A 13,324-nucleotide genomic window follows, 5' to 3' on the forward strand; every position below is an offset into this window, starting at 1 on the left:
GTCTATTATATGAATTTGAATAAATCTTACCTCATGAGGTACCTTTCCCGGGGTTGAGTTATATATCCAGGTTCAAAGTTCAATCTTTTAATTTTGTATTAGAGCCAGACTAATCCCCATATTAATTTAGTTATCCATGTCGATCCCGCATACAAGCAGAGTTTATTGATTGAATATCGAGTGAACGCGATATGTATTGATTTTGTACGTTTAGCAAAACGAAAGGACGATACAGGATACTAAGTAGACGTTTGGACATAAAAATTATAATTTTAAAAAAATAGTATTTAGAGTTAAGTTGAAAAATGATATTTGGAATTTGAAATTAAGTTTGGATATGCATTTCACTTGAAAAAATGTTGCAGTTTTGTAGGTTGGCAAAAAAGCTTTCTCAAAATTTTGAAAAAGTGGTCTTTTAAACATTTTCGAACAATTTCTAAAAGCTTGCAAGATTTTATGAAAAAACACATGTTTGAAAAAGAAAAAAAAAATTATGAACGAACTGGGCTAAGTGGTTCTGATCGATTCATTATTTCGCATATAAATTGAAGGAAAAACTTGGGAACATCACATCTAAGCTGCAAATGCAACACCAAATTTTTATCACTCAAGATTGCCTCTAGGACACGTCTAAATAATTACTACTATAATACTTGTAATAAATGAACGAGCTACCTAATGGATTAAGATGAAGCAGTCAACTTACATTGTTGTTGCAAGTAGTGGCGGATCCATAACCTAAGGATCCACAAGAACCAATAGCATTTGTCCAAATTTTGTATATGTATTAAAAATTCACTAAATATCTATACATATTTTACTGTGAACTCAGTTATTGTTGTATACTAACTTGAGGTTGTTGTAAGAATTCATAAACTTTAAGCCATGGATGCACCTCGATCTGGTATACTTGCAAGTCGCTACTACACTGTATGCATGTATTATGTTTATATGATATCTAATCTACTCATAGTGTAACATATATCAAATTTTCATGAAATAATTGTTTAAAGACTCTAGATGTTTAAGCAACTGATGATGATCTCAGAGAGTAGAATGTTGATTAAGTATAAGATATGCAAGAAACAGATATTTCGCACGTTGGACTAAAGAATATTAGAAACTACGTTATAGAATCTTTTGATGCAAATTAAACTAAATTATGTACATTAACTGGTAGTAATAATTTACAGTTGAAATTTGCTTTGCAACGCTAACTTGGAAACAAACAAACAAAAAAGGCAGAAGTTAGATAGCGGTCTCTATAATTTCCTTTAAATTAGAGAAGCGACGCAATTGCAATTTTACCATAAATCGTAAAAGCAAACAAAAAATTAAATAAACAGTATATTATAAATTTTTAAGTACATTAACTTACCTAGGGGAAATATATGTTTTAAGATTTATCTCGGACCCATGGGTGTGACCTAATGTAGATGCAGAATTAGAATTTAAGCTCTATGATTCTAATTTTTAAGATTTTTAGTATTGAACCAATTATATTACTAAAGTTATGAGTTCATATATACTATTTATTAGAATTTCTGTAAATAATTTATACATAAATTTATACCCCATGCTAAAAGTACTGAGAGATCATATGAATTTGATATCAACAAGTTGCATATGCCTCTCGCTTAATGATCAATGAAGTGAGAGTACAACCATGAGGTCTCAATGTTTAAATTTCAACAAAAACAAAAGACACTAAGGGTGTGTTTGGTATGAAAGAAAACGTTTTTCGAAAAATATTTTTAAATTTTCCCATGTTTGGTTGGTTTAAATGTTTAGGAAAATATTTTCCTCATAAAATCATTTTCCTCCAATTATCAAGAGAAGGGAAAATACTTTTCAAAACTTTTTTTTAACCTTCCCCACCCTTTTTCTCATCCCCACCAACCCAACCTACCCCCACCACCCATCCACTCTAACCCCCACCCTCGCTCCAACCCTCACCCTAAATAAAATATTATTAATGGTACTTTCTTTTCATGTTATAGATAGAATACCTTTTTTTTTTCATTTCAAACAAATAAATATTTTTCTTTTCATGATATAATTTTTTTTTTCATTTTAACAAAAAGTACTTTCTTTTCATGATTAAAAAAGTATTTTCTTTCATTTCAACAAAATGAGTATTTTCTTTTCATAATGTAGAAAAAATATTTTCTTTAGTTTCTACAAAATAAGTACTTTATTTTCATGTTATAGAAAGAGTACTTTCTTTTTGAACCAAAAAAAGAGTATTTTCTTTTTAGTTATGGAACACAATGTTATTTTTGCATAAAAAAAGTAAAAGCAGCACAGTAGTTCCTTTGGATTTGTCAGAATTTTTAGAAGAATAATTAAATTGTTGAAAAAAATAGAGTCCTGAAAACGTTGGATATTTGGGGAAGGGGGGAGCAAGGAAACATGGGGACTTGGGGGAAGGGAGTGAGGAGAGTAACATAAAAAAATATTTTCCTAAAAAAATATTTCTACTCTCTAACCAAACACTAGAAAATATTTTTCCAGAAAAAGTTTTTCAATGAAAATATTTTTTAGGAAAACATTTTCCATGAAAAACATTCCTTCGTACCAAACACACTCTAAGTGATTTCTTCCCACCCACGACCCACCTAAGCATTGCTGGACAAAGAAATGGATAGACCCGGGGCGAAGCTATGTTAGTCCAAGGGTGGTCAACTGACCATCCTTCGCCGAAAAATTATTCTATGTATAAGGTTAAATATTAGTTGCTATTGATTTAAAATAGACTTTGAACACCCTTGCATAACCCACTGGCAAAGAATGTTTGAACACCCTTATTGAATTTTCTGATTTCGCCACCGGATAGACCGGACACCACCGTTATATAAACCGTAGTCTTTCATCTCTCTCTATATACACACATGTAGCATCACAGTGACTTCGGGTAATTTCCCACAGAATATTAAGAAAATCCCCTAGCAAATTTATGGCAAGATTTTCAAGTGTGATGAATTTAATTAGCGTAATGGAGAGATGAACATGAATAGATCAGTTGGTTTTCGAGCATAGGGAGCAAAAAGGAACCAAAAGAGCAACTATATATAGTATTTCTACGTTGAGAATTCTATAATTATTCAAAAACAACTGATTAATTAGCTCACATAAAATCACATCATACATAAACTAGTATACATGCATGAGCCATGACATATCAAATTATTTAAACAAATACTAAATTAGATGACAAGGATAAAACCCACAGAACTCGTCTATTATTCAAGTTCTTTGGTCAGGCCAAAGGAAAGCTCCCATGGCAAACTTCCTCTTGTTTTCAGCATCTCCGATCACCGGCAATCCGTACTGTTTAAGAAGGCAATCAAGTTTCCATTCTGGCATGTTCTCGTAGTCGGATTTCTTGTACCTCGGATAATGTAGTGGCATCTGAAAATTACTAGTAATAATACTAGAGACATTAGTACTACTACTGCAACATGTTTTATGATTCTGGTTTTTGGTTTTATGGTGTAGTTGAATGTGATTATTACTACCACTTTGCTTGAAAGCAAACATTGTACTAGTATATGAAGGGGTAGGGCGAGCAGTATTTCCAGTACTCATTCTTGTTTTTTGTGTTTTGGTTTCTTTTCTTTCTTCAGTTTCTCAACATATGTAGTGTCCTTTTTATAGCCATTCTTGACTGATAAAGTTGGAGACTTTGGGTATTAAATGAATGATCTATCCATTACTTCATTAATGAGGTAGAGCTATTCCTTTTTGTTTGATTCCAATGATATTAGGCTAGCTTTTCTTTGTTAAACCATCTGTTATCTAGAATCTACTATCAATTGAGATTCTCATTGTGTATGACTCATTTAAGGGAAAGCGCTCCCTATATATCAAGAGTTTTTTTCCATCCGCATGACTTGAACCCGAGACCATTAGTTAAGGATGATGATATCTCATCCATCCCAAAACATTACTGGTGGTGATGGCATTAGGTTTGAAATATATATATTACAGAGGCCTAGTCCTCATCGCACTGAATTTATTTAAATTTATATAAAATTGATATTCTTCACAAATGAACCGTCATGGAAGTGAGAAACTTTAAAAAGTCATAGATTGATTTACCCCAAAAAAATATAAATAAATTTCTCTTCTTAAGAGACAGTTGATTTATGAATATATTTTGGCATGAACCTCGTGGATTGAGCATTTAACAACTACTTGAATGATTTGTAAACATCAGTAATGGAGGTGAAATCGTACAGATCTAATCTAGGGTTTGAGAGTGAGAGAGAAGAAGCTTTACATTATTCTAAGGTTGAAGAGAAGGAGAAAATGATCCGTTTCTCTACAAATGATAAGCTCAAAACAATATACACATCTAACCCCTGTAAATAATTACAAAAGAAAGACAAATGGGCCTGGCCCAATACAAATAATAACAAAACAAAGATATGGGCCTAACACTAATCAGGAGTGGGTGGTATATTTCTAACACCCCTCCCCTCAAGTTGGAGGGTGACAAAAACCCCAATTTGGAAAGAAAATCATGATGAGCAGCACCACCGAGAACCTTAGTGAAAATATCAGCCAGCTGAGAAGAAGAAGTATGCAGCAGATGAATAAGGCCTTCAGCAAGCTTGGCCCGCACCAAGTGGCAGTCAAGTTCAATATGCTTCGTTCGTTCATGAAAAACTGGGTTCTTAGCAATGTGGATAGCAACCTGAGAATCACAAAACAAAGAAATAGGTGAAGAAGAATGCAAACCCAAATCAGATAACAAACGAGACATCCAGGCCAGCTCAGCTATAACTTTGCTCATGGCCCTGTATTCAGCTTCAGCAGAAGACATGGAGACAACAGGCTGCTTCTTAGACCTCCAAACCACAAGACTGCCACCCAAAAACACACAATAACCACTCATAGACCTCCTAGTATCAAGACAGGCAGCCCAATCACTATCACAGTAAGTAGTTAGAGACAAATCAGAGGAATTGTTGAAAAAAATCCCACAATCAGAGGTACCTTTCAGGTATCTTAACACATGGAGTGCGGCTTGCATATGGGGAAGACAAGGGGATTGCATGAATTGACTAAGGTGTTGAACAGAAAAATAAATATCAGGCCGAGTGTGAGTAAGAAAATTCAACTTCCCAATAAGAGATCTGTAGACATCAGGCTTTGGTAAGGGATCACCTTCATGACCTTTAAGCTTGGCAGACAACTCAAGAGGACAAACAACAGGAGAAACATCTGAGCACTGAAAGTCAGCCAATAGATCAAGGATAAACTTCCTCTGATGAAGGAAAACCCCAGAATCTGAATAATAAACCTCAATGCCCAAAAAATAGTTAAGGGACCCCAAATCCTTAATCTTGAACTGAGCATGGAGAAAGGACTTAACAGCAGAAATTTCAGAAGAATTTGCTCCAGTGATCACAATGTCATCCATATAAACAGCCAATATCACAAAAGAAGCTCCATAACCCTTAATGAAGAGGGAGTAATCATTGAGAGAAGAAGAATAGCCTCTAGATGTGAGGGCCTGAGAAAGCTTAGCATATCACTGCCTTGAAGCTTATCTCAAGCCATAAATAGACTTTTGAAGCTTGCACACCAATTGGTCAGAACCAGATGAGGAGGGAACAGAATAACCATGAGGAAGCTTCATGAAAACTTCTTCATCCAAGTCCCCATGCAAAAAGGCATTATTGACATCAAGCTGAAAAATGGGCCGCTGTCTTTTAACAGCAAGAGCAACCAAAGTTTTAATGGTGGACATTTTGACAACAGGAGATAAAGTCTCTTGGAAATCAATACCCTCTACCTGAGTGTCCCCCCTAACCACCAATCTAACTTTATACCTCTCAACACTACCATCGGCCTTATATTTAACCTTGTAAACCCACTTGCACCCAATAAGTTTCTTACCAGGAGGCAAAGGCATGACATACCATGTGTCATTGGCTTCCAAAGCCTCAAATTCATGTCTCATAGCCTCCTTCCATTCAGGAAGAGGGGCAGCTTGAGAGTAAGACTGGGGCTCAAAAATAGAAAGATCAGTAGCAGCTGATAAGGAAGTAACATGCCTAAAACAAGTAGGGAAAGAACAAACATAGTTCTAGAGGTAGCTGGGGGGATTGTGAGGTCTGGAGGACTTCCTGATAGGTGAAGGAGAAGTGGAGTGAGTAGGAAAAGAAGAAGGCAAAGCAGCAGAAGAGGGAGAAGAAGGAGAAGAAGAAGAAACATTACAGGGAGGAGGTGAAGATGAAGGAGAAGATGAGGGAAAAACCTCACCACTTGTCTCACCAGAAGAAGGGAAGTAAGAAGTTGCAGAAGGAAATACATCAACAGGAGATGACTGGGAAAGAAAAACAGTAGAAAAAGTGGAGAAAGTTTGGGCAAAAGGAAATATAGTCTCATGGAAAATAACATCTTTGGACACAAAAGAAGATTTGGAAGCAAGATTATACAACTTATAGCTCTTTTTAGCAAAGGGATAGCCTAAGAAAACACAGGGGATAGAACTAGCTCCAAACTTGTCCCTATGGACCCTAGGAACAATGGCATAGCATAGACATCCAAAAGATCTCAGATGGCTATAGGAAGGAGGCTTTCCATAGAGGAGTTCAAAGGGGCTTTTGTGATGGAGAAGAGGTGAAGGGAACCTGTTGATAAGATAAGTGGCAGTGAGAATGCAATCTCCCCAGAAAGAAGTAGGCAAGCTGGATTGAAAAAGCAAAGCTCTTGCAGTTTCAAGCAAGTGTCTATATTTCCTTTCAACTACACCATTTTGTTGAGGAGTGTGTGGACAAGAAGTCTGGTGGATGATGCCTTTCTCAGTAAAGAATTTGGAACCATAGGTAGAGGAACCTAATTCTAAAGCATTGTCACTCCTAATAGTTTGAATCTTGAAAGAAAAATGGGTATCTACCATGGCTATGAAAGCCTTAAGGAGGTCAAAAGCACTACTTTTGGAACTAAGAATGTGGGTTCAGATAGCCCTAGTATAGTCATCAACTATAGTGAGGAAATACCTGGCACCACCTGATGCGGGGGAATGGTAGGGACCCCAAGTATCAACATGGATTAGTTGAAATGGGAAAGAAGATTGAATGGAACTATCAGGGAAAGATAACCTAGTTTGCTTGGCCAAGGGACAGACAGAACAAGGGAAGGATTGCTTAGGGGAAATACAAGGACTAATATCAGAAATAAGTTTCATCTTAGAAAAAGTTACATGCCCTAGTCTAAAATGCCAAAGAACATCCATTTTATTAATAGTGGAATGAGATGAATTACAAACAGGATCAACAGGAAAAACAGAATCAGGTGAACACACATCAATAACAGGAAAAGAAACAACAGAAAGAGATGAACATGGCATGGATGTTGATTGAGTAATGTCCAGCTTGTATAACCCTTTGTCCAGTTTACCAAGAACCAGTGGCTTCTTCAGAGAAGGGCCCTGTAAGACACACATAGCCTTAAAGAACTGAGCAATGCCATCAAATTGTGCCACTAACTGATAAACAGAAATAAGGTTAAACTGGAAAGTTGGAACGTAGAGGACATTATGAAGTGTGAAATTGGAAAACAAAGTCAAAGATCCAGTAAGTGTAACCTTAACTTTATATCCATTAGGAAGAGATACAAGGCATGGAATAGTGAGAGGTTGTAGATTAAAGAGAAGAGACTTTTGAGAAGTCATATGATCAGATGCCCCAGAGTCAAGAATCCAAGTTGAACTATCTACTTGTGAAAATAAAGCAGGTTTAAGTAACACACTGTGAGTAGCAATCCTACCAGCAAAATGAGTAGAGGCCATGAGAGAGTGAGAAGGATCTGGGCTAACATGAGACTGTTGCAGAAGCACCATCAGTTGAGAATATTGCTCCTTGGTCAGCCCTGGCACTCCAGAGTGCTGATCAGATGCATCATTTGAAAATACAGTACTGGGACTAGGGCTAGAATGGAATGAGAAGACATAAGAAGACTCAATAGCAGCATTGGCAGATGCTCTTCGAGGTGCAACATTCTTTGTGAATTTGAAATTGGGTGGAAAACCATGGAGCTTGTAGCACTTTTCAATGCTACGTCCAGATTTCTTGAAGTATTTGCAAATAAGAGACTTTGAAGGCTCAAAATTCACTCGAGGTGCATAAGCAGGTTTAGAAGCACCAGCTAAGGGTGGCATGTGGTCCGGTTAGGACCGTGACCGGCCCAGGACCGCAAGCCCACATGGGCGGTGGGCCTAAACGGTCCTAACCGGATAGGACCGGGACCGTGGGGTGGTGGGCCGGGTAGTGGGCCGGTCTCATAGGCGAGGCCCGCGAGATCGGGACCGTTTGGGACTGGGACCGGGACCGGCTGAGAAGTGGGCCGGTTCAAGCGGTCCTAAACGGTTCTATCCGGGCCCAACGGATAATTTTTTTAAAAAAAAAAAAAAATTTGACCGTTTGGCCATTTAAAAACTAGCTGTTTGGTCTGCCAAAATAGCCGTTGGCTATTTGCAAAATAGCCATTTAACCCCCCAAATTTTGTTTTAACCCCAAAATATTTATAATTACACTTTTTTCCTATTTTCAACTATAAATACCCCATCATTCTTTCATTTTTCTCACAAAATCATCAATCTCTCTCAATCTCTCTCTAATATTCTTCTATAATTGCTTACTTAATTGTTACAATTTGTGCAAAATTGTGAAGTTGGTGAATTGAAGTCTTCAAGTCTTCAACGATAATTATTTTTCAACAAGTTGTTCGTCAATTCGGTAAACTCGTTCCAACTCTTAAGTTTTCATATTATAGTTTTGTTTGTTTTATTTACTTTGCTTGATTAATTAAGATGGCTTATTCCTTAAAAAAATATTTAGTAAAAATAAGGAAAAATTCAAGAGTGGTGAATCTAGTGGCCAATCTGTCCATCCTCCACTTCCTCCGACTCCCCGGCCCAAACCCGTTACCCGTCCTACACCTCCTATTTTTGATAGCAATAATAGTTTATTATAATTTACCGAGAGTCAATTTTGCCATAATATTACACCCGGTGAATAATTAAACCATGAATATATGAATGGTCTTTATGGTAATCCAACTATTGATGAAAATGATGATGAAGAAATAGATTTTGATGAAATGCAACCGGATAACGATACACCCACTAGTCCTGCTCCTGAAGTTAACCCAACTAATAATAATCCAAATGATCCCCCGTCTGACCCTCCTATTACTGCCCCTACTTTTTCTAGACAACCTTCTAAACGGGCAGAAACATCTCTTGTTTGGCCATTTTTTACTCAACTAAGAGAAAAAAATAGGGCTAAGTGTAAAACTTGTGGCAAAGAGTTAGTTTTTAAATATGTTGGAAGTCGGGGAGGGACGGGAAGTTTGACTAGACACATATTGCTACACCCTCAAGATAAAGCTAGATATTTTCGTATGAAAGCTTTGGCCGAGGGGACAAGTGCACCTAGTCAGGCTGACCTTAGTACCAGGTCAAATCAATTTCAACCGGAAATTAATACTGTTACCGGTGGTATTTTATATTATGATCCAAAAAAAGATCAGGAAGAATTGGCAAAAATGGTTACTGTTATGTGCTTACCCTATAGTTTTCCTTCTAAACGTCACTCTGTGCATTATATTAGAAAAGTTTATAATCCTACTTATAAAGGTTTTCCTCGCACAACCGTAAAGAGTGATATTTATAAATATAAACATGAATATGAACAATATTTGCGCTATTTATTTACTCATATAAATTGTCGTGTTGCTATTACAACTGATATTGGTAGAAGTGGTAATGACTGTGATTACCTTACTGTTACCAGTCATTGGATTGATGAGGATTGGATAATGCAAAAGCGCATTATTGCTTATAGAATAATTAATTCACGTCACACAGGGCAGTTTATTTCTAGCACGATTACAGATATTTGTAGATATTTTTGCATTAGTGATAAAATAATGTCAGTTTCAATGGATAATACTACTAGTAATACAAATGTTGTAGCCTTGCTTACCACTATACTAAGTCATGCATTTAGTAACATTTTTCATGTTAGATGTATTTGTCATATTTACCATTTAATTGTGGGTGTTGGTATGCGAATTTTAAATGTTGAAATTGAAAAGGTTAAAATGGCTCTTAATTGGCTTTTTTATTCAAACAGTAGAAGTAGACTTAGAGAATATTTTAAAAGATGCGATGAATTTGGCCTAAGAGAAAGAAAGGTTCCTAAACCTTGTCCAACTAGATGGAATTACATGTATGAAAGTTTAGTTGTTACATATGAATATAGAAACCCCATAAACTCAACGTTTAATGCTCAAGTAAGTGATGATGATGAGCACCTTACAAATGCGGATTGGGCTAATGTTAAAATGCTTGTAGATTTTTTAGAAAAATTTCATATTGCTACAAATAAATTTTCTGGGCAATATTATCCTACTATTTCTAACTGTTTAGTATATATTGCAGAACTTGCAAATTTGTTTGCTCATTTTTCAGAGGGTGGGGAAATTTATAAATCGAATATTAATGTATAAATCTTAAGATGTATATATAGTAAATCGAATATAACTTATATATCTTAAGATGTATATATAGTATAGTATAGTATATATATTATAACGCATTGCTTTGAATATCTCTTTACAATATTTTTGTCTTTAAATTTGAATTAAAAAATTTAGGTGACAATTCTATAATATAATTTACTAGGAATTGCCTTAGATATTTTTATTACCATTTTTTTCTCTAACTTGTATAAAAATAATTTAAAAAATAAAAAGTATCTGTTGGGCCCGCTTAGGACCGTTTAGGCCCGGGACCGGCCCACTTAATACGGGACCGTTAGTTCGTGGTCCCGGTCCCGAACCGGTTCCAACAAGAAGCCCGCGAAACCCGGGACCGCTTAGGACCGGCCCGCCTAGGATCGGGCCCGCGAAGTCCACTTAGGATCGGGCCCGGCCCACATGCCACCCCTAGCACCAGCATTAAAAGAGGCAGACTCTGAGGTAAATTGAGAGGTAGAGGACACTTGTCTTTGTTTCTCATCACTTAAGAGAATACTGTAAACATTATCCATGGAGGGAAGGGGCTTTATCATGAATGATGTTGCTGCGCACCTGAACATATACATCATTCAACCCCATCAAAAACTGGTAAACACGTTGCTCCTCCTCTGCCTTTACGCCACCACCACAAGTGCACTTACACTCAGAAATAGAAGCCAACTCATCCCAGAGTTGCTTTATTTTGTTGAAGTAAGTGACAATGTCAAGAGCACCCTGAGAAATGTGAGCTAGTTCCTTCTTTAGCTCAAAAACTTTAGCTCCATCAGCCTGCCCATACCTAGTCTCTAATTCCCTCCAAATATCCTTAGCATATTCAGAATATACGACTGTTCGATGGATTTGCTTAGTGACAGAGTTGGAAAGCCATGCAACAACTAAATTATTGCATCTCTGCCACTGTCGCATGAGAGGAGATCCCTCAGGAGGTTTCTCAACAGTCCCATGGATGAAATCCAGCTTGTTTCTAACGAAAAGGGCAGCCAACACGGATCGTCGCCAACTCCCACAACAAATCCCATCAAAGGGCTCAGAAACTAAAGAGCTTCCCAACAAATCAGAAGGATGAACATATAAAGGATGGCAAGGGTGAGTATAATCAGCAGGATGGAAAGGAAGACGGGTGTGTATTGGGGTAGTATCACTTGTAGTATCAGAAATAGACGAAGGCGAAAATGCAGCAGATATCACCATTAAAACCAAAACAATGCTAAAAAAAAATAATCCTAATGAAGAATCACAAGACAATAGGAGAAAATGAGACAGGATACCAACTCTTCTCGTAACCGGAGAAGGTACGGCCTTGAATTCGAAAGAACAATCACCAACAAACCCTAACACATGCAGTTTGGAGCTTGATGCGCAGAATTGAAGCAATAACCAGTGAAGAAGCGATAGTTATCGTATTGTGCAGAAGAGAAGACCGCAATATAGCTCGACCAGTAAAAAAATCCATCAATTTCGTCAGTTTCGTCGGAGATCGTAACGGTGATGAAATCCGATGAAGGTAACCTCGGAAGGAAAGGGAACACCGGATCTATGAGATTCTGTGGCTCTGATACCATGTAAACATCAGTAATGGAGGTGAAATCGTACAGATGTAATTTAGGGTTTGAGAGTGAGAGAGGAGAAGCTTTACATTATTCTGAGGTTGAAGAGAAGGAGAAAATAATCCGTTTCTCTACAAATGATAAGCCCAAAACAATATACACACATAACCCCACTTCCCCTCTAACCGACTTTGTAAATAATTACAAAAGAAAGATAAATGGGCCTGGCCCAATACAAATAATAACAAAACAAAGATATGGGCCTAACACTAATCAGGAGTGGGTGGTATATTTCTAACACGATTTCCTATTGGTATTAGTGGGTAATATTTACTGCTCCCTTCGATCCATTTTAATTGATTTTGAAATCCACCGTTTAATATTAATTAACAATAAAATTAATCATATTAACCTTAATTTCTTCATTGGAATATAACAAATACAGGCTATTTACTCCAAGGGCAACTTTGAAAAAAAGAAGTCAATTCTTTCTTGATATTGATATCTAAAAAAATCAAATATTGTAAATCACAAAAAAGATAAAAAAAAATAAAAATCAATTAAAGTGGAACGAAGGGAGTACGTAAAAATTATGTGAAATAGTCTTGTTATATTCTACCTTGTGAAATAAAACATCATATGTAAGCGAGTAGTTTTTTTTTAAAAAAAAAACATTCAAGAAAATTCAGAGTAGATAAGAGAAAAGGATCAAGTAGCATGCTTATCGGTCATCATTGCACACTAGCTAGTCAATTATAATAAGAGTGTTTTTCAATTGATTTTTTTTTTCTTATTGTAACCTTGGTCAACAAAGATGTCAATTTAAGAACATAAAGCATAGAGAGGACAATTCATTTACTTTTCTTGCCAAACGATATATTAGAGTGTGTGTATGTGTGTGTATCCTTTAAAAAACTTGTTTATGGATAACTTTGAGTTAATTTTAGTTAATACCTCCCTATGGATTGTTTTTTATAGAAAAAAAAAAAAGAACAGAAAGACAGCTAAAATCGTGGGAACATATTTAAATCAGCCCCAAAAGAAACGGAATTGTGTCAACGGCCATTTCAACTCTGAATTCCAAAGGAAGCAGCCTTTCCATTTTCTTCAGGTTGGCAAGAAAAATGCTAAAAAAACCCAACAATCTTCTAATAATATATGAAAAAACTAGCAGAAAATTTAACCTTAAAATACACTGGTTCTTTTGTCATTTTTAGATC

At 36.3% G+C, this 13,324-nt stretch overlaps 1 protein-coding gene across 1 annotated transcript; it reads right to left on the reverse strand.

Moving 5' to 3' along the window:
• Positions 1 to 11,061: 11,061 nt before the first annotated feature.
• On the reverse strand, positions 11,062 to 11,748 carry LOC107788574 (uncharacterized). The gene has a single exon (XM_016610253.2). It carries the CDS (start codon positions 11,746 to 11,748, stop codon positions 11,062 to 11,064), a length of 687 nt encoding a protein of 228 aa, XP_016465739.2.
• Positions 11,749 to 13,324: the final 1,576 nt, after the last annotated feature.

The sequence above is a fragment of the Nicotiana tabacum genome, chromosome 23 (genome assembly GCF_000715075.1).
Source record: "Nicotiana tabacum cultivar K326 chromosome 23, ASM71507v2, whole genome shotgun sequence".
Taxonomy (NCBI): domain Eukaryota; kingdom Viridiplantae; phylum Streptophyta; class Magnoliopsida; order Solanales; family Solanaceae; genus Nicotiana; species Nicotiana tabacum.